Source organism: Podarcis bocagei, assembly GCF_964188305.1.
Source record: "Podarcis bocagei genome assembly, chromosome: 10".
NCBI classification, from domain to species: domain Eukaryota; kingdom Metazoa; phylum Chordata; class Lepidosauria; order Squamata; family Lacertidae; genus Podarcis; species Podarcis bocagei.
Window position 1 is genome coordinate 16,419,450 of NC_138135.1, and position 21,346 is coordinate 16,440,795.

At 46.0% G+C, this 21,346-nt stretch overlaps 1 protein-coding gene and 1 long non-coding RNA gene across 2 annotated transcripts in view; one reads left to right on the plus strand and one right to left on the minus strand.

The window, feature by feature from the left end:
• LOC308595597 (solute carrier organic anion transporter family member 1B3-like) overlaps positions 1–13,615 on the minus strand; it is a 26,703-nt gene extending 13,088 nt beyond the window's left edge. The window contains exons 1-6 of the mRNA XM_081210025.1: positions 13,482–13,615; positions 10,063–10,231; positions 5,076–5,217; positions 3,894–4,026; positions 1,892–1,998; positions 965–1,111 (exon numbers count right to left, since the gene is read on the minus strand). Coding sequence (XP_081066151.1) covers positions 965–1,111; positions 1,892–1,998; positions 3,894–4,026; positions 5,076–5,217; positions 10,063–10,194 — 661 coding nt within the window. The 5' untranslated portion in view covers positions 10,195–10,231; positions 13,482–13,615. The remainder of the gene's footprint in view (positions 1–964; positions 1,112–1,891; positions 1,999–3,893; positions 4,027–5,075; positions 5,218–10,062; positions 10,232–13,481) is intronic.
• The window catches only part of LOC308595905, a 20,879-nt gene continuing 12,419 nt past the window's right edge, over positions 12,887–21,346 (plus strand). Inside the window, exon 1 of the long non-coding RNA XR_014012201.1 lies at positions 12,887–13,035. This is a non-coding gene — a long non-coding RNA (uncharacterized lncRNA). The remainder of the gene's footprint in view (positions 13,036–21,346) is intronic.

Sequence of the window (21,346 nt, forward strand, 5' to 3'; positions counted from 1 at the left end):
GAATCACGTTACGAATAACTGTGATCAAGCTTGCATTTCTGAACACACATTTAACAGTGCAATTCTACGCGTGTCTGCTAATAAGTCAGGTCCATAGAGTTCAATGTGGTTTACTCTGAGGTAAGTGGTTACAGGGTTGCAGCCTTATCATACATACATTCATAGTGTTCTTCAGCAGGTGTCATAATGTAAGGGGGAACTCTGTCAGAACTGGTGAATCTTAAAGAGATTCACAAACGTTTTCCTGAGTAATAAAGCATTGCGATACTGTTTTTTATGACTTTTTACCTCATTTGGTTCCAAAGCTTGAGATTTTTTTGAAGAAATTGTACATTTCTCAGGTCAAAGCAGATTTTTTTAAAAAATCAAATTGTGAGTGAGTCAAAATGTGATGACAGAAAATTCAAATTTAGACAATATGAATGCAACTCTGCTGATGACCGAAGCCAGATTTTACTATAAAGAGGCTTTTGGACATGCTATCCAACTCAGGAGCAGGTGCAAAATCTGAGTGCTGCAGCTTGAAAATCTGCCTTTGTTTTTGCCAGGCACTACTTAGTACATGGGACGCAGGTGGCACTATGGTCTAAACCACTGAGCCTCTTGGGCTTGCCAATCAGAAGGTCGGCGGTTCGAATCCCCGCTATGGGGTGAGCTCCCATTGCTCGGTCCCAGCTCCTGCCAACCCAGCAGTTCGAAAGCATGTCAATGTACAAGTAGATAAATAGGTACCGCTCCGGCGGGAAGGTAAACAGTGTTTCCATGCACAGCTCTGATTCGCCAGAATCGGTTTAGTCATGCTGGCCACATGACCCAGAAGCTGTATGCCGGCCCCCTCGACTAGTAAAGCAAGATGAGCGCCACAACCCCAGAGGGTCAGGGCGCCACAACCCCTAGTGGTCAGGGGTCCCTTTACCTTTACTTTATTTAGTACTAGAGATGAGATTTCCCTACGAGATGTTACCAATATAAAAAGGAGTGTCTTCTTCTCTCGAGAAATCATCCAGGTACGATATGCCCAGTGGAGTTATTGGCGTTTCACCTATTCCACGTAGTAGATTCCCCATCAAGACATAAATCCACGCATAAGATACAACTTCTTTTGCACAGCCTGCAAATAACAGCAAATATAGCAGGAGAAAGTAATCATGCCTTTTGCACAGGAACACATATCCCTCCAAGCAATCCCAAACAGGAAATGTTCACCAAGGATGTTCTGGTGGTAGGATGTCCAATTCTTATGCTCCCGGGGTAGTGGTGCCCACCCTGTGGAACGCCCTCCCATCAGATAGCAAAGAAATAAACAACCATCTGACATTTAGAAGACATCTGAAGGCAGCCCTCTTTAGGGAAGTTTTTAATGACTGATGTTTTAATGTATTTTTAATCTTTTGTTGGAAGCCACCCAGAGTGACTGGGGAAACCCAGCCAGATGGGCGGGGTATAAATAATAATAATAATAATAATAATAATAATAATAATAATAATAATAATAATTATTATTATTATTATTATTACTTCTCCACACTGTGGTCTGGGGATCAGAAGCTCATTTTGCCTGACAAAATGGGCTACCTGTTGTACAGTCCAGCACTTTACACTAGCCTTCTCCAAGTGTTCAAAAGAACAAGAGTGGGCAAATACTGAGTAGAGGCACCGGCTCTGCTCCCCAAATCTCTGCTGCTGCCTGTTCAACCCCTGATCTCCCCACGTTGAATGGAAAGGTTGGAAGGCTTCCAAATGCATTAAACTGAGCACTATTAGAAGCTCCCCTGCCCAACCTTCATGCTCAATGCATGGATATTGGGATCAGGGCCAGCATATCTCTGCCCCCTCCCCAGCACTTCTGATGGGCTACTTACAAACTTCTGTGGAGAAACCACAAGCTTACCTGACACAGACATCCCTGGTGATTCTGGGACTGTTTGGTTCAGTAAGCAAGGAGAGAGGCTGGATGTTGAGTTCTCAGATCCTCGTGATAATGTCTCATATTTATAACTGGAAAAAAAGGTAAACCAGAGGTTCATCCCACAGCTCCTTTCTAGGCACAGGTCCATACTTTAAGGTTCTGTAACAAAATGAGCTACCCGCTTTCTCCAAGAAAACACACTCTTTAATGCTGAATCAGAGCAAATGGCAATTCGGGTTTTCCACAGATTGTTGAGGGGGGTTTTCATGGAGGAAACACTCCCCCCCCCCAAAAAAAAGGTGCTTGGATGAGGAGTGTTAAAACACGAACCTGTGCCTAGAAATGTGGGACAAAAGCAAGTTTGGATAAGCCCCTAGTCATGTATACCTAAAGGAGCATCTCCACACCCATTGTTCTGCCCGGACACTGAGGTCCAGCACTGAGGGCCTTCTGGCGGTTCCCTCACTGTGAGAAGTGAGGTTACAGGGAACCAGACAGAAGGCCTTCTTGGTAGTGGCACCTGCCCTGTGGAATGCCCTCCCATCAGATGTCAAAGAAATAAACAACTATCTGACTTTTAGAAGACGATCTGAAGGCAGCCCTGTTTAGGGAAGCTTTTAATATTTAATGCTGTATTGTTTTTAACACTCAATTGGGAGCCGCCCAGAGTGGCTGGGGAAACCCAGCCCAAATGGGCGGGGTATAAACTATTACTATTATTATTGATGAAGAAAGATGCAGAGAGATGCCTTGGCACTGGAGAGTGGGAATAGCATGGTGACCATTTGCAATTATAGACAATGTAGATAAGGAGAAGTAAAGAATAGGGATTTCTTCCTAAATTTCAGAACTATTTAATGCATCGTCAAGAGTTGCTTAGTCAAAGTGGCTGGAAAGAAGTTTCGTAGCTCTAGCTGACACTGGCCATCTTGGAGAAACACCAAAAGCACTTATCCTAGACATAAAGGTAAAGGTACCCCTGCCCGTATGGGCCAGTCGTGTCCGACTCTGGGGTTGCGCGCCCATCTCACTTAAGAGGCCGGGGGCCAGCGCTGTCCGGAGACACTTCCGGGTCACGTGGCCAGCGTGATGAAGCTGCTCTGGCGAGCCTGCACCAGCGCAACACAAGGAAACGCCGTTTACCTTCCTGCTATAAAGTGGTACCTATTTATCTACTTGCACTTAGGGGTGCTTTTGAACTGCTAGGTGGGCAGGAGCTGGGACCGAACGACGGGAGCTCACCCCGCCGCGGGGATTCGAACCACCGACCATGCGATTGGCAAGTCCTAGGCACTGAGGTTTTACCCACAGCGCCACCCGCGTCCCATCCTAGACATAAGTGGGATTAATTTCTAAGCAGACACAGACAACATGGGAAGGATAACCAAAGAGGATTAGGATTGCAGTCTTAGCCTGGCTCCAATCTGCTATATTTCATTATTGTTTCGGCAATGTTATTTTTACTGTATTTTGCGTTTTGATTGTTGTAAGCTGCCTTGACGCATCTGTGTCTGTTAAATCAGAACCAGCGAAGGTGGTGAATGTCCTGTATCTCTACATGTAATTATATTCTTCTTATTTCGCACTTCACTGAATTTTGCAATATAGCCTCAAGCTTCTTCTTTTTTGGGGAAAAGTACAAAAATGCATATTTTAATATTAAAGGGTTTGTACCTAATGAAGTTCTTCTCCGGGTAAACCCAATAGAATTAATGGACCTAAGTTAGGCATGGCCGTTCACTTCAATGTGTCTGTCCTGAGTTGAACTAGCATTGGATACAAACCAACATGTTTTGAAACATTTATACTGGGATGAAACATGTCCCAATACATATTTGAAATTGTTATGAACCAGAAAGTGACAGATATGTTCACCTCTACCATTCATCTTTATATGTGTTTCATTTTGCATCTCAAATAATATCCTTCAGAGACAGCGGTGTGGCCAATCTAACAAACTAAATGTAAACACGCTTGTACTTACTATCCCATGAAAAAGTGAGGCATTGCTGTTAAGAAACTCCCAAGAGACATGATAAAACACCCGAGAGCAATCACCCTTGGCCGATGGAATTTTGCCCCAAAGTAACTCACAAACGCAATCACCAACAGATTCCCTGGAAAACAACGTAAATAATGATAGAGTATTTATTTGTTGCTAAATCACTTAGCACTTGTTCTCAGAACCCGCTGGTGTTCTTTGGGGGGGGGGGGGCACCGCAGGGAAACAGGGACAGTAAAGTTATGGTAAAATTGGTTTCCCTACACAGTTGGTCAATGACTGGCTACCATTGCGGATGAGGCTGTTGCATCACATCCTACGGCGCGGATGCACTTCCAGATGTTCTTGGATAGCAACTCCCATTATCTCTGACCACTGGCCATGTTGCCTGGGGCTGCTGGGAGTTGTAGTCCAGGAACATGAGGAGGGACACGGGTTCCCTGCAACTGTCACAAAGGGACCTAATGGCCACAGCAATTCTTCTTGGTGGGTCTTGCCCCATGAAACAGTTGCAGGGGCTGAAGGTCCCCACCTTCCTACAGCTGCCTAAATCTCCTCCCAAGCAATCTGAGACTCTGCCGGTATGCTTGTCTGAGCTCCTCCCTCTGCATGCCTCTTCTGGTCCTGGGAGACCAGGGGGGAGGGGAGCTTGTCCCAGCAGGAGGGGGTGACACCCTGACTCTTCTTCACCAGCTGGACTCATCTCTGCCTCTTGGCCTCCCTCCTTTCCTTCTTCTGCCTCTGATTCTGGCTTTCTTTCTGCCACAGACTCTTCCCACTCACTAAACACTGATATCTCTTCAGTTTCCAATGCCTCTTCTTCCTAGACTTCTCCCTCTTCTCCCTGTGACCACTCATCATTGTCCCACCATCAATCACCAGGCTTTGAGCCTTCATCCTTTTGGGGTTCCCCAGCTGGTGCCTCCCACCATTTCTTTAGTCAATCATGACAATGGGCCTTTGTTGTGAACCAGCAGGACTCTCCTTATGTCCCTATCACCCATCATCCTTTGAATCAGCATCCACCAAGAAGGAACCTTTCTCACCCAGAAGGTGTATATAGTGTTGTGAGGAAGAGCAAGGAATGGAAGATGGCGATCCACATTATTCTCAGCTCACCTCCCCTCCTGCTTCTCACTACATGGCTTCTCTTTGACTACTTACCCAGTTCAAAACTTCCATCCATGAAGCCAGCCGTAGAGGAAGAGATGCCAAACCTCCTTTCCATTTGGGTGAAGGAACTTTTCATCATAGCCCCAGCAAACACTTTACTGAAGTAAGTGAATGCCAGGGCAGCAAGGAAGGCCTAATGAAAGATGGGAAAAGGGGTGGGATTGGGTAATGTCACATCATCAACGAGCTTTCTCCAGGATAATGGAAGCCACCCTTCCCTATTCTCTGAGAGATTAAAGTCCTTCCAGAAGTAACTTTGTCCTTCAGAAGAAAAAGTTTTATGTACCGTATTTTTCGCTCCATTGGACGCACCGGACCATAGGACGCACAGGACCATAGGAGGGGGAGAACAGGGAAAAAAATTTTTTTCTTGTTCTCCCCCTCTAAAACTAGGTGCGTCCAAGGTACATTCACCAGAGCTTGTGGGGCTGGCGGTGGAGCGAAGCGCTGCTTTCCCCCACCGCCAGCCTCAAAGATCCCTGAAGCCTTTGGAGAGCAGCGCCCCGCTGCCCTGCAGAGGTTTGCGCGCAGCCGTCCCCAAGCTAGAGCAGCGAGATGGAGCCCTCCGTCTCACTGTTCTGGCTTGGGAACAGCCTTGCTAGCTTCTGCAGGACAGCGGGGTGAAGGCACCATGCTGCCCTACAGAGGTTTGCGCGCAGCTGTCCCCAAGCTAGAGCTCCGTCTCGCTGTTCTGGCTTGGGAACAGCCTTGCTAGCTTCTGCAGGACAGCGCGGTGCCCCACTGCCCTACAGAGGTTTGCGTGCAGCCATCCCCCAGCTAGAGCAGCTAGACAGAGCCCTCCGCCTCGCTGTTCTGGCTTGGGAACAGCCTTGCTAGCTTCTGCAGGACAGCGGGGTGAAGGCACCACGCTGCCCTACAGAGGTTTGCGCGCAGCCGTCCCCAAGCTAGAGCAGCGAGACAGAGCCCTCCGTCTCGCTGTTCTGGCTTGGGAACAGCCTTGCTAGCTTCTGCAGGAAAGCGAGGTGAAGGCACCCCGCTGCCCTGGAGAGGTTTGCGCGCAGCCATCCCCCAGCTAGAGCAGCGAGACAGAGCCCTCCGCCTCGCTGTTCTGTCTTGGGAACAGCCTTGCTAGCTTCTGCAGGACAGCGGGGTGAAGGCACCACGCTGCCCTACAGAGGTTTGCGCGCAGCCGTTCCCAAGCTAGAGCAGCGAGACAGAGCCCTCCGTCTCGCTGTTCTGGCTTGGGAACAGCCTTGCTAGCTTCTGCAGGACAGCGGGGTGAAGGCACCCCGCTGCCCTGGAGAGGTTTGCGCGCAGCCATCCCCCAGCTAGAGCAGCGAGACGGAGACCTCCGTCTCGCTGTTCTGGCTTGGGAACAGCCTTGCTAGCTTCTGCAGGAAAGCGAGGTGAAGGCACCCCGCTGCCCTGGAGAGGTTTGCGCGCAGCCGTCCCCAAGCTAGAGCAGCGAGATGGAGCCCTCCGTCTCGCTGTTCTGTCTTGGGAACAGCCTTGCTAGCTTCTGCAGGACAGCGGGGTGAGGGCACCACGCTGCCCTACAGAGGTTTGCGCGCAGCCATCCCCCAGCTAGAGCAGCGAGACAGAGCCCTCCGCCTCGCTGTTCTGTCTTGGGAACAGTCTTGCTAGCTTCTGCAGGACAGCGAGGTGAAGGCACCCCGCTGCCCTGGAGAGGTTTGCGCGCAGCCGTCCCCAAGCTAGAGAAGCGAGATGGAGCCCTCCGTCTCGCTGTTCTGTCTTGGGAACAGTCTTGCTAGCTTCTGCAGGACAGCGAGGTGAAGGCACCCCGCTGCCCTACAGAGGTTTGCGCGCAGCAATCCCCAAGCTAGAGCAGTGAGACGGAGCCCTCCGTCTCGCTGTTCTGGCTTGGGAACAGCCTTGCTAGCTTCTGCAGGACAGCGGGGTGAAGGCACCCCGCTGCCCTGCAGAGGCTGTGCGGGCAGCCGTCCCCAAGCTAGAGCAGCGAGACGGAGCGCTCCGCAGTGCTCCGTCTTCCTGTTCTGGCTTTGGGCTTAGCGGCGCAGCCTGCATTCGCTCTATAGGACGCACACACATTTCCCCTTAATTTTTGGAGGGGAAAATGTGCGTCCTATAGAACGAAAAATACGGTAGTCGATGGCTTATAGCCAACGTCAGTCCTACTCAGAGTAGACCCATTGAAATTAATGCATGCAACAAACTTGAGGTCATTCATTTCAATGGGTTATGTCTATCCTCTCCAACAGCCTTGCTGTTAACACAAGAAAAAATACGCAAACAACTGAGAATCTCTCCTGCTCATTAGCATAGCCCTGCCCCAAGTGCTATTTCTTGGTAATGGCACAGTGTGACAAAGAGATGGAAGTCAGAAACTCTTTATATGCAATCACTGATGGTGTATTTCAACTATGCAAGAATGCTACAACATCCTTATTTGATTGGCTGTCACAAGACACTTCAGATATATTTTGTAAGCTAGTAATTCCCCCTCCCAGAGAGGCACAGACTTATGAAAAACAGAAGCCAATATACGTTTTGAACTGATTTCACTCCGTTGCCAGTTCAGGCGGGTAGTCTTGGGTTCAATGTTTATCCAAATAGTCTCCAGCTTTGTCAACACAGCCCTCTTGGTATTTCATCTGGTCCCAAAACAAACAAGTCCTGATGCACCGGTTAAAAGTTAGAAGTGCTTGAATAATATAGTTACAAGTGAGTAAACAGCATGGATTGGGTTTTGAACTTTGGGGTGCTGTTGACTTCTCTGTGCAAAGGGAGAAGAGAGTTTGCCGTCAAAAGGTCATAGGCTTTTTTCTCTCAGGCAGGTTTATTTTTCGGTTTATTGGGACGAAAAAATATCAGGAGACAAGCTGTCTTTCAGATGTTCCATGTGAACTGTGATATGTTGAGATCCTTAGATTCCAGAGTAGTCCCTCAATATCAAGTCTTAAACAGGTGTGGGACAGGTCTTAAGCCACTGCAATGACCCCTAGATTTGTTTCTCCTCCTCCCAGAAAGCAATAAAGGAATTAGGCTCTGCTCCAGCAGCAGAGATATGAAGTAGTCCCTCAACTGTATTTTCCCAGGATCTGATAGGCTGTGTGTGACTTAAGTCATCTGCAAATGCTTCTCGAGCCATGCCCAAGAAACAGTATTATGAAGAGCCATTTAGGAAGTTTAGTGGGTAGTCCTCCCTCTCAAATATTTCACACCACAAGTGAGGTTCAACAATATTTTTTGTTATTGTTCCTGGAATCACAGAATCATAGAGTTGGAAGGGACCTCAAGGAATCTCAATTAAAGCATCTACAACAGATGACCATCCAACCTCTGCTTAAAAACCTCCAAGGAAGGAGAGTCCACCACCTCTCATGGGAGTCCATTCCTCTGTTGAACAGCTTTTACTGCCAGAAAGTTTTTCCTGATATTTAGTCAGAATCTCCTTTCTTGTACCTTAAAGCCATTGGCATGGGTCCTACCCCCCAGAGCAGGAAGAAACAAGATTGCTCCATCTTCCATGTAACACCCCTTGAGATATTTGAAGATAGCTATCATATCTCCTCTCAGTCTCCTTTTTCCAAAGCTAAACACACCCAACTACTTCAACTGTTCCTCATAAGGCTTGGTTTCCAGACACTTGATCATCATGGTTGCCTTCCTCTGAACTTGTCAGTAACCTTCTTAAATGGTGGCACTCAGAACTGGACACAGTATTCCAGGTGTGGTCTGACCATGGCAGAACAGAGTGATACTATCACTTCCCTTGATACAAGCCTGGAACAACATTAGCTTTCCCCTCTGCTTCCTCACACTGTTGCCACAGGCTAAGCTTCTAAAGACCCCCTAGATCCTTTTCACATGTACTGCTGGCAAGCCAGGTGTTCCCCGTCTTATATTTGTGTAACTGGTCTTTCCTGCCTAAGTGCAGAATCTTAAATTTGTCCCTGTTGAAATTCATTTTGTTAGTTTGGGCCCAGTTCTCCAATCAGTTAAGGCCATCTTGAATTCCGAGTCTGTCTTCTGCAGTGTTAGCCACCCCTCCCAGTTTGATGTCATCTGCAAATTCATTGGCCTCATCCTTAAAGATCATATTGATCAGTTCTTTGTTGATTATCATTATAAGCCAGTTCCCCCCCCCAATGTGGTGCCCCCAAAATGTTTGTGACTCTGGCTTCCACCAGCCCCAGCTGGCATGGCCAATAATCATGGATGATGGGAGTTGTGGTCCTGAATGCTTGGAGGGACCCACATTAGGGTGAGGTTGTTGTAATGATGCTTTGGGGCACTGAGGAAAATGAAAACCTCACTCTTAGTCCCCAGGGAACCTCGTGAAAAAATATTTATGGCGTGGCGGATAGATCCTGCATCACGAGTGGCTGGCAGTTGCTCAAGGCTGTCGTGTGCTGATGATGTCGTGTCTGGGAACTGCCTTGGCAGGGTGCACAGACCTAGCCTTGACATCTAACGATCCTTTGCGTTAATGATTCCCATGCGGTGATTCTGCATCTCACGCATAAAGCAACAATATGTGCAACCAGGGTTATCCGGAGTTACAACAGAGATGGGGAACATGGTACAAGACAACAACAATCATCGCCCCTAATTATTGGCCAAACTGGCTGCGACAGATGGGAGTTTGAACCCAGCACCATGTGGAGGGCACCCTGTTGGCTTCCTTTGATGCCTATGTCCTGAAATTAACTCTACCCCCTTTCATGTTTTCTGAAGAACAAGAGAAGGGATAAAGTGAGTAGAGGAGTGGCTACACAGGTACCAGCTTCGCCCCCCCCCCCCAATTTGAAAACACCTGGAGAGTTATTGACTCCTCATCTGTAGCTTAGTAACTCCCCAGGTCCATGAAACTGAAAAAGGCAGAAACCCAACCCTATCAGTGGTGGGTATCAAATGAAAACCATACACTTCCAAATGGAAGTGTCTTTTTAGAAAAAGACTGTTGCAAAGCAGAAAACATTATACTTTTTTTAAGAAAAGAAAAGACATAGTAATAGTAAGGAATTCACTGGACCTTCAGCCCTTTGCAGCACGAGGTTTTTGTCCTGGTTGTGAGTTCCTTGGGACCTTCCTCCTCCTTAGACAGGTCTGCTGCTTTTGTTTCCACAACGGCTCCATTCACATTTTCTGACTCAGCAACCTTCATGATTGCGATTGCTTATCTTCAGTGATTTCCCCGTTTCCTGCGAAGAGAACGCTCAACGTATTAACATAAGACACACCACATTTTTCCCTGTACAGTGGTACCTCGGGTTAAGTACTTAATTCATTCCAGAGGTCCGTTCTTAACCTGAAACTGTTCTTAACCTGAAGCACCACTTTAGCTAATGGGGCCTCCCGCTGCCACCGCACCGCCAGAGCACGATTTCTGTCCTCATCCTGAAGCAAAGTTCTTAACCCAAGGTACTATTTCTGGGTTAGCAGAGTCTGTAACCTGAAGCGTCTGTAACCTGAAGCGTATGTAACCCGAGGTACCATTGTAACTTGAATCCATTGGTTTGAGTCCTACCCTCCAGAGCAGCACAAAACATGCTTGCTCCAGCTTCCATGGGACAGCCCCTGATCTAGCTTGGAATCCTTTATTGACATTGTGCATTAGACTGTCTTTTATTGATCACTTTAATATTTAGCTTTATTTTTCTGTGAACTGTTTTGAGGTTTAATTACAAGCAAGCGGTATATAAGTTTTTTAAAATAAAAATAAATGTGAAGATCTGAATTTAAGATTGGGGGAAAAATGAGAAACTGAAATTGACACGATGCATCCATTCCTCCTTGGGTTAGGCAAATAGTCCCACTCTATTCTGCGTTGGTCAGAACACACCTGTAGTACTGTGTCCAGTCCTGGGCCCCACAATTTAAGAAGGATGCTGGCAAAGTGGAATGTGTGCAGAGGAGGGCAACCAGGATGATCAAGGGTCTGGCAACCATGCCTTATGAGGAATGGTTGAGGGAGCTGGGTATGTTTAGCTTGGAGAAGAGGAGACTGAGAAGGGGATAGGATAGCCATCTTCAAATATCTGAAGGGCTGTCAGAAGAGGGAACATGCTTGTTTTCTCCTGCTCTGGAGGGTAAGACTCAAACCAATGGCTTCAAGTTACAAGAAAGAAGATTCTGACTAAACAGGTGGAATGAAAGAAAGTGAACAGTCCCACTCTATTCTGCGTTGTTCAGAACACACCTGTAGTACTGTGTCCAGTTCTGGGCCCCACAATTTAAAAAGGACGTGTTGAGAAGCTGGAATGTGTGCAGAGGAGGGCAACCAGGATGATCAAGGGTCTGGAAACCATGCCTTATGAGGAACGGTTGAGGGAGCTGGGTATGCTTAGCATGGAAAAGAGGAGACTGAGAGGAGATGTGATAGCCATCTTCAAATATCTGAAGGGCTGTCAGATGGAAGAGGGAACATGGTTGTTTTCTCCTGCTCTGAAGGATAAGACTCGAACCAACTACTTCAAGTTACAAGAAAGGAGATTCTGACTAAACATTCAGGAAAACTTTCTGACAGTAAGAGCTGTTCGGCAGTGGAACAGTCTCCCTTGGGAGGTGGTGGACTCTCCTTCCTTAGAGATTTTTAAGCAGAGGTTGGAAAGCCACCTGCCATGTATGATCTAGCTGAGATTCCTGCATTGCAGGAAGTTGGGCTAGATGATGCTCAGAATATCTTCTTAAAACCAGCACTTGAGAACCATCACAGTTTAGATCTATTGTGCTGATGTCCTACTTGTGGGCTTTGGATTTGCATCTAGTCGGCTAGACAAGTACTAGATGATGCTCTTTTGGTGTTCTTATAGCCACAGCAAGAAGGGACTATGATTGTACATGATGGGGTGGGTTTGTTTCCATCAACTTTATTTTAGGAAATTAAAAGCAAGCATTCATAGACCATGAAATCTTGGCTACCAAAAGTCAAGGGCAGGGAGTCCTTTTTTTAAGGGTCAGCTAAGGATTCAGCAGAAACAACTCCCTTGCGTGGTGGTCTAACTTTGCCTAATGGTAGGGCTGGCCCCGAAAGCAAAGTTTGCCAAGCTTGCAGTGGTGCTATGGCCCCACAGTCCAACTGCCAAGATGCTTGGTTCAAGACTTCCTCCCTCACTGCTCTACAGCATCCAGTAATTGGTTGCTCACAACACAAGACAACATGTGTCCTCCCCCCACCCCCCAGTTTCCACATTATTCAGCATTGGTATGAAGAAAAGCTCTTGGGATGAGACAATTACAAATAATTCCTGACTGAATGGTTTTGAAGACCCCCACTTCATTCCATGTGAAATAAAAAGTACTTAACCCGAGGTACCACTGCATAAGAAAGGAGATTTCAATGAAACATCAGGAAGGACTTTCTGACAGGGAGAGCTGTTTGACTATGGAACAGACTCCCTTGGTTGTTGCAGATTTTCCTTCGCTGGAGGTTTTTAAGCAGAGGCCATGGATGCTTTAGTTAAGATTCCTGCATTGCAGGGGGTTGGACTATCTAGCCCTCGGGGTCCTTCCAACTCTATGATTCTATGAGTCTATGATTCCAGAGCTCTTCAGAACTTTGCAGGCAACATTCTAGGTAGGCCTGGAACTTGTAGCAGTGAAGGCACACACTTGCTCTCTGTGTCAAAACCAAAGCTATGAGTAATATTTATTGCTAGCCCTGCCCTCTTATGCTCAGGTTGTACATATTTGCAAATAAAACTAGATTTCAAAAAGACACTACAGTGGTACCTCTGGTTATGAACTTAATTCGTTCTAGAGGTCCGTTCTTAAGCTGAAACCATTCTTATCCTGAGGCGCGCTTTCACTAATGGTCCTTCCCGCTGCATGCGCCTCTGACACGCAACTTCCGCTCGCATCCTGGGGCAAAGTTTGCAACCAGGAGCAACTACTTCTGGGTTAGCGGAGCTCATAACCCGAAGCATGCGTAACCAGAAGCGTTCGTAACCAGAGGTACCACTGTACGGTGTTCAGTGACCTTCATCCCAAGAGACTCAAACCCAAGGTAAGTGTTGGCACCTGCGAAATCTCTCTGCTCTTGGAGATTAGGGTGAGCATAACAACATTTCAGCCAGGAAAAGGCTTCCTATTTAGAAGACACGACACAGAAGGGGGGGATATGGAAGTGGGTGGGAAGGAAACTTGGGCATCTGTTCTTTAAGTTGGCAACCCACACTACTTTTTCATGGAGGTTGTTCACACATGGTATGCAGAAAGGCATCCAATGAGAAGCCATCACATGATGACACATCAAGTGTTGACCATGCATGTGTGAATCAGCCTATTATCCTCTGTTGCTCTCTTGAACCAGAAGAACAAAAGAACACAGTCTTTCTTTCTTCAGCAACATAGGTCACTTAAGTATTTTTTAAAGCCCACATGGCTTTGCCATTTTTCCAGAGAGAATCAGTGTACTTCATCATGCCCAATAGGAAGCAAAGCTTAGCCTACCTGCGTTGTGGATCCTTGTCAGCGGCAGCTATGGCATCATTCAATACAATACAGCATTTCCCCCTAAAACAAGGTGGTTCTGAGGTCCATATGGGAAATCATTAACTTTCCCGACTTCCTAAGCAAACAAAAACCAATTTGTGTTTAGGGTCCACTTGTGTAATCCCAAGCCTTCTGCTCTCACTCTTGGAAATTCATGCATTTCTCTCTGGTATCAAAAGAAATGATTTAGGCAGAAAATGTTCTGAATGTGATCCTGGCATATTTGCAACCTTGCTTTGAAAGCGCCCCGTGGTTTGTTTGTAGACAGAAACACTCATTGTTTCCTATGGCTAAATTCTTCCTTGCATCCGAGTGCATAAAAAGATGTATCCATCTAATCACTGAAAAAATAAATAAAGACGAGAGCATAATGTCCCATTTGCCTAAACAAGTGTTTAAACCAGCTATTCCAGAGTAGTCCCCTACTGACTGAAAATGGAAAGTCCTGTGTTTTTGCAGCAGTTCATAGCTTTTTAAAGTTTACAGTCCTGGCAGGTAATCTGTTGCGTTTAGAGTGTTTTATTGAGTTTTATGCTTGGATTTCCTTTGCTTTATCTGGGAATGTGAGTGCTGATGTTTCTGGAGACAGGAGATAAAGACGAATGGTATTTTAAGCAGGAGCAATGAAGGCGAAGATAGAGAATTGCCCACTAGGCATCTATTTCTGGACTCCCCTCAGGCTCCTCCTCCTCTTCCTTAGCCACACCCCCTCTCCTCAGGCCACACCCCCTCACCAGACCTGCACCAACCTTCAGAGTTTTTGTCTGTCTGGAATATGTCCTTGCACTCTGAAAATGCCTCTTGCTTTGCTGAATATCGCAACTGACACAAGATAATACCACCACCTGTAAACAAACAATAAGCGTCCATAAAAATGGCAAAAGTAGTTTCTTTCCCAAATAATACACAAGAGAAGACAGTATGTAAACGGCTTAAAGCCGGGGTATATTTGTCCCCATCTGCATGTTTCCATCGGGAGGTGCATAGAAAGAGAACAATGTCGTTCAGTTAGTTAAACCTCCTAAGTTGTATATTATTTACTACAAAGCTCGATGACTAAGCTCTTTAGCAACGAAACGTCTGATTACTGGAAAGACGTCTGAGCACTGAACCACTGGTATATCATAAGTGGACTATTTATTACTGTGTTTGCTATTGTTTAAGATAAGATCTGTTTTGAAAAGAGAAGAAATGAGCACTGAACCACTGATATATTAGAAGTGAGCTCTTTATTTACTGTGTTTGCTATTGTTTAAGATAACACCTATTTGGGAAAGAAATGACTTTTGCCATTTTTATGGGTGTTTATTGTTTGTTTACAGATAGTTGCTTTGGTGACATTATCTTGTGTCGATTGCAGTAGTCATTGTATCACCACCCTGTTCATTGCTTTATTGCTGGATGACAGAGGGGTGCCTCACTATAGAACTATCCTACTGTACAGAGGTAAAATCTGTATCTGTTGCTCCACCGACTTTTGCCTCTGGGCACATTCATCCCTGGTACGTAGTGCTTGGTTTGAAAAAAGTTCCCTACCTCCCCTATTAAATATTTTGCCCCAAATAACTATTTATCGGGAAAGTCCTGGTTTGGTCAGTCACAGTTCCTATTTGGGAGGAGAGAGGGAGTCATTTTGGAGCATAGCTGCCAAGCGTCCCTTATTTGGCGGGACAGTCCCTTATCCCAGGACATGTCCTGCTGCTGTCCCTTATTGATGATGTCCCTTAAATAAGCTACTGAAGGTAATGGGGCCCTTACTATGTCCAGCTGTGCTTTGTCAACAACAAATTGTTGCTGTTTTTTGTGTTGAATATATGATATGTGGTAATTTATAGGACCTAATAGGTATCTAAAGCCATTTGCACGCAACAAAATATATATTTTATCAAAGTAATTGTTGATCCCTTATTTTGGCTGCTGATCCCTTATTTTCGAGGCTGCTGGTCCTTTATTTTCAAATCTGTAAGTTGACAGCTATGTTTTGGAGTCACTTGCTAAAATAAAACAAGAAATGGGAGAATTGTAGAGTTGGTCCACCCGGTCCAACCCCCCCAGCTCAATGCAGGAAAATTCAGACCTGAGCTCTTCAAGAGCTCACCCTGATAACTACAGCATAATCCTGTGCACACTTACTTGGCAGCTGTCACCACTGAATTCAGCAGGACTTGCATAAGGATTGTGCTGCCTAGTGCATCACTGTAGCAGAATGGCCCTGTTCCAACTAGACCACAAATCACCCTTTTAGAACTTCTGTGATTAGTACAATCCTCCAGCCAGAAGGTGGCAGTGCAGCCCTACTGAGAGAGGTCACCAGAGCCAGCAGTTCCCCCGCGCATACTTCAGCGGACTTGGAAGCCGATCACGTTCGCGACTGCAGTCTCTTGCCAGGCATCGAGAGAGCGCCGCAGTGAGCAACTTGGCTCCTTTATTTAGGCCATTCTTAAAATCCCTCTGGAACTAATCCCTAAACAAAGGGAAAGCAAGCCAACTGAAAACTTTAACTCACACATGGAAAGCCGAAGGAAACTGAGAAAAGCAGAACAGAGGAGCTTCTGATGACACAGAAGGTTCCCAAATATGTTGCTGTGCCACTGAAACATGTTGTATGCATAGCTCACTCCTGAATGGGGTCAGTTTGCATGTAGAAACTGAAAGCCAAGCAGGGCAATGGGTTGGGGGTATCAATCAATCAAAGGTCTCAGGTGGTCTTTCCATCTTTCTTTGCTTCCAAAGCTTAATGGGTGTCTGAGGCCACTTTCACCTTACACCTAAAGCAGTATGGTGCCACTTAAACAGTCGTGCTTTCCACCAGAGACTCCTGGGAATTGTAGTTTGTTAAGGGTGTTTGGGTTTGCCTCTATGGAATTGAATCCCACCAGAAAATAGCCGCCGTCTGGTAGCACCCTTAGTTATTTTCTTGTGGCCACAATAAACTTCTTATTGTCCACTTCTTTTTGCTCCACTTCTGTGGCAAACGCATCCCAGACTGGCCCCAATTTACAAGGTTAATGGTGCTCGAATCCAAATACTATAGATCACTGACAAAGTCAACATCCCCTCCATTTTGCAGAAGAAGATTAGATGCATGCTTGTCACAAACTTGCTCTCGTGCAACTGATCACCGCCGGGGAGACCCGCCTTCTATCCTGCCTTGCTGAAGGCTCTATCCTGTTGGTTCGCTTATTTGCATTATCCCGTTCTCCATCGACAGAATAGCCAAGGAATCTAATGGAAGTGATGCGTAAGTGTCAGACAAAAGGCTACCATGGTTCAAAACATACCCCGGCACTTGCTGTGTGCAAGATAGTAAAGGTAAAGGGACCCCTGACCATTAGGTCTAGTTGTGGCCGACTCTGGGGTTGCGGCACTCATCTCGCTTTATTGGCTGAGGGAACCGCGTTACAGCTTCCGGGTCATGTGGCCAGCATGACTAAGCCACTTCTGGCGAACCAGAGCAGCGCACGGAAACGCCGTTTACCTTCTCGCCAGAGCGGTACCTATTTATCTACTTGCATTTTGACGTGCTTTTGAACTGCTAGGTTGGCAGGAGCAGGGACCGAGCAACGGGAGCTCACCCCGTCGCAGGGATTTGAACCGCCGACCTTCTGATCAGCAAGTCCTAGGCTCTGTAGTTTAACCCACAGCGCCGTGTGCAAGATTGCAAGCAGCAATGCACCACACTGACTTAGTGTTCAAGGCACATGTTGCTTTAGCGTTCCTGCGCATGCATGTTTGTGAATGTGCATCAGAGACAATAATGAACCTTCTCTCTAGGGCTGCTGCTGCTTAACACTTCACCAGGAAAGAGGCACGTCATCACCAAGAAAGAGGACAGTGAGCGTAAGAGAAGGATGGGCATAAGCTCTGCAGGTGCTAAACGCTAGGTATCAATGTGCATTTTGAAATAATAAGCAAGATTGAAATAGAAATGTATCTCACCAGAGTAAGGAAGCCTGTGACCAGGTGGCTCAATCTGATGTCCAGGTGCCAACTGTTGATGATGGGATGATGGGCAACTTCAAGGACTCGGCTGCTCTCCCTTCTGATGGTCCTGATCTTGAAACTGGGCTTGGACCAGACAACTCTTCAGATAGATGACTCGGTCAAATAAAGGGCAGTCCTTTGTAAAGTAGGGCATTACCACCCTGACACACTCTCTCTCTCTCTCTCTCTCTCTCTCTCTCTCTCTCTCTCTCTCACACACACACACACACACACACACACCTATCAAAAATATATAAAGTTATCCCCCAAGGGGGCAGAGGGAATAGAAATGAAGTCCGATCTCCCAGGAACAAGGATGGGACTTCCTCCCAATTCAAAGGCCTTTTGCAGTTTAAGACTCAAGGCCAGCAGGCAAATATTTAGCTGTCGTCCCTTGTCCTGAGCGCTGCTATTTAGTGTGTTATGAAATGAGAAGAAAAGCAATTATTTTATGCAAGGGCAAATACGGAGTGCAACCTAATGGCCCCTTACTTCTTCTGTAACCAGTGGGAGGGAGGTGCCAAAGGAGGGTGTTGGGGAGGAGGGGGAGGAGATACCTCAAAATCAGTTTTACCTTTTGCGTCTTTCTGTGGTGGTAGTGGTGGCGATGGGGGGCAGACAACACCCGGCCGTGTGTGTATATACAGAGGCCCTCAAACGAGAGCACAGCACTTGTTTTCACCAAACGCCCCCCCCCCCAAATCTGAAGCTGTTTCGTTGCTTTTGGATTAGCTGAACCTTTTCTAAGCAGAAGACTGGGAAGGTAGCCAGACCCCTTTGGCCTGGAAACAGGGGGTAAATTAATGCCTGGCATTCTGAACTGGGAAGGCTGCCAATGTCTGCTGCCCTGACTGAGGCTGGGGGTAGGCTGAGATTAAACTTGTACGAGGTTGGGACCCGAAGCCCAGGACTGTGTCGTGCCAGAATCTGCAAATGTTTGGGATTACCTGGATAGTCTTCCTTCAGCTGCAGAGTGGGCTATTTTTCACCTTGGAGGAATTTCAGTCTCAATAAGCTGGCTGGCGAATTAGACGACAGGCCAGATAAATATGATCAAATCTTTTATTAGGGATGGGGGAATTTTGGTCTCTCATTTTTCCAGCTTTACGTTCAGTTCTCCACATTGGCTTGCAAATCTTTTTAAGTTGCAGGTTTGATGACTAATTAAGTCATCAAATTGCAGATGACACCAAGCTAATAATAGGAATAAAGGTAAAGGGACCCCTGACTGTTAGGTCCAGTCGTGAACGACTCTGGGGTTGCAGCGCTCATCTCGCTTTATTGGCCAAGGGAGCCGGCGTACAGCTTCCGGGTCATGTGGCCAGCATGACTAAGCCGCTTCTGGCGAACCAGAGCAGTGCACGGAAACGCCATTTACCTTCCTGCCAGAGTGGTGTCTATTTATCTACTTGCACTTTGACGTGCTTTCGAACTGCTAGGTTGGCAGGAGTAGGGACCAAGCAACAGGAGCTCACCCCGTCGCTGGGATTTGAACCACCGACCTTCTGATCGGCAAGCCCTAGGCTCTGTGGTTTAACCCACAGCGCCACCTGTGTCCCTTCATAATAGGAATACTGATGGATTCTTATTACCTTTAAAGCGGAGAGTTAAAATTGCAAATCTAAAGACTAATTAAGTCATCAAATTTGCAGATGGCACCAAATTTACAACATTAATAATACATTTAAAGCTGAGAGTTGTTAAGAGACCCCTACTCCCTCCATAGAGCTGCAATTCTTCTTGCCTTGGAACTCTGGGAACTGTAGCTCTGTACCTCTGTACTCTCAACACCTTTAAAAAAGCCACAGATCCAAGGATTCTTTGCAGGAAGTCATGATTGTTTAAAGTGGTATGATACTGCTTTAAATGTACACAGACGAGGGCTGTATGCATAGGCTCTCTTCCAGTATGTGGCCCCCAACTACTTACCCTAAGCAAATATAGCCCTCAGCGGGTGATTGGAAAGATCTTGCACTGCCTGTCAAAGTTGTAGAAAATACTGGGCTGGGTAGAGTGTTAGCCTAACTGGAGATGACAAGCTCCTATGAAATGGCTCAATTCAAGCTCAGTTCCAATCTTTTCGATGCCATCAAATCACTCTACCATTTTAGAAAAGTTTTTAATGTTTGATGTTTCATTGTTTTTAATATTCTGTTGGGAGCCACCCAGAGTGGCTGGGGATGCCCAGCCAGATGGGCAGGTTATATTATTATTATTATTATTATTATTATTATTATTATTATTATTATTATTATTATTATTATTTTCCATCTGGCTGTTCAAAGGAGATTGTATTTGGCAAAGGAGATTTTACAAATTTTAGGGAAAGGTGAACTGCAAATATAAACAGATGTTTCTGTGTATATTAATGTAAAAAATCATAAAAATGAAACACGCAAATTGAAAGAAAAAGAAAATCATAGGCATTGCTCTTAGAATATATTTTAATTTGTTTCCAAAGGATTTTTTCAAAATCACTTATTACATCAAAGCTATAAACTGTATATACCCCCCCCCCCAAGATGTGGAATGATGTGGCCATATCTGTGTGCGTTCTTTTCTTCTGTCATGGTTCCAAAGTGCAAGAATTGGTACTGAAAGCAGTACCAATTCCTCATATTCCATAAGCGAAATTAGGGTTTCCAAAAGTGGTCTGCACCAACCACAAGATTTTGTTTGGATCCCAGTTTGGCACTTCATGAAACAGTCCATCTTGGCCCAAGGCACTTCGTAAGCTGCCTGATTCAGCTTGGGGTTTGTCCTGTCCCCCTTCACTATTGAGAAATTGCGGGTGAACAGAAGTGGGTTGAATTTTCAGAGATACTAGCCCATCCAGAGTACATAAAACCTGCCAAACTGAAAGTATATAGTTGCAGGGGCTTCTGTTCTGGACACCAGTAAAATGTGCCTCCCCCTCCAAAAAATGAAGTGTCTATAATTTGGGATGGCAGAATTTGATGAAATTTGCAGACAAGGTCACAGCTTCTAAAGGCATATATCCTATCAGATTTCGCAAGGATAGCTTGCAGCGGTTTCCCCACAAGGGCAGCCATCACTGAGTCCACCATTCCCCCCCACACACTTTACAATTGGGAAATCTGAAAATGGCTATAACTCCCCCTTCCTTTAGACAGAAGTGGATGAAATTTTCAGGCATAGTACCACCTCCAGAGTGGATAAAGCCTGCCAATCTATATGCAAATAGCGGGGTTTGTGCAGGGCAACTGTAAAATTTCTTTTTAAAAAAGAAAGGAAATATGGATAACTTTTCTATGTTGAGGTGGTATTGGACAAAGGACAGCCATTGCAGTTGTAGGGTGAACAAAGAATGGAAGCCCTTCATCTTTTCATGGGTTTTGTGGGCAACTGGTCTGAAAATTACAGACACAAGGTGCCCCTGAGTAAGAAATGTATGAGCTGAGACAAATAAGTCCAGGAGCTTTTGTGATTGCCACTTTTAAAATAGATTTGGGATGGGAAAGAACTAAAAGGGATTCACTTTCCAGGTAAAATTATTCCCTCTGTTTACAAGCTTTGTTGATCAGTCAGCAGGGTTCCTCCACTACTTTCTCCTCATTGTGACATTTACTCTCCTTTCCATCAATCACTCCACCTTGGCACAATGGTAAGTTTAGAGAACCACAATCACTTTGAGCAGACACTTGCCTGCAACATTTTTAAAAATGTCTGGATCACCGAGGGGCCACAAAGCACTTCAGGGCTCCCTATTTCAGTGTGTGCTGCCTCATACAGATCCCACTTCACCTCTGACAAGCCCAAAATCTCTTGGAGGTGGCCCACAGCACCCTGGAATTTTTCTAAGTCTGATAAACACCACT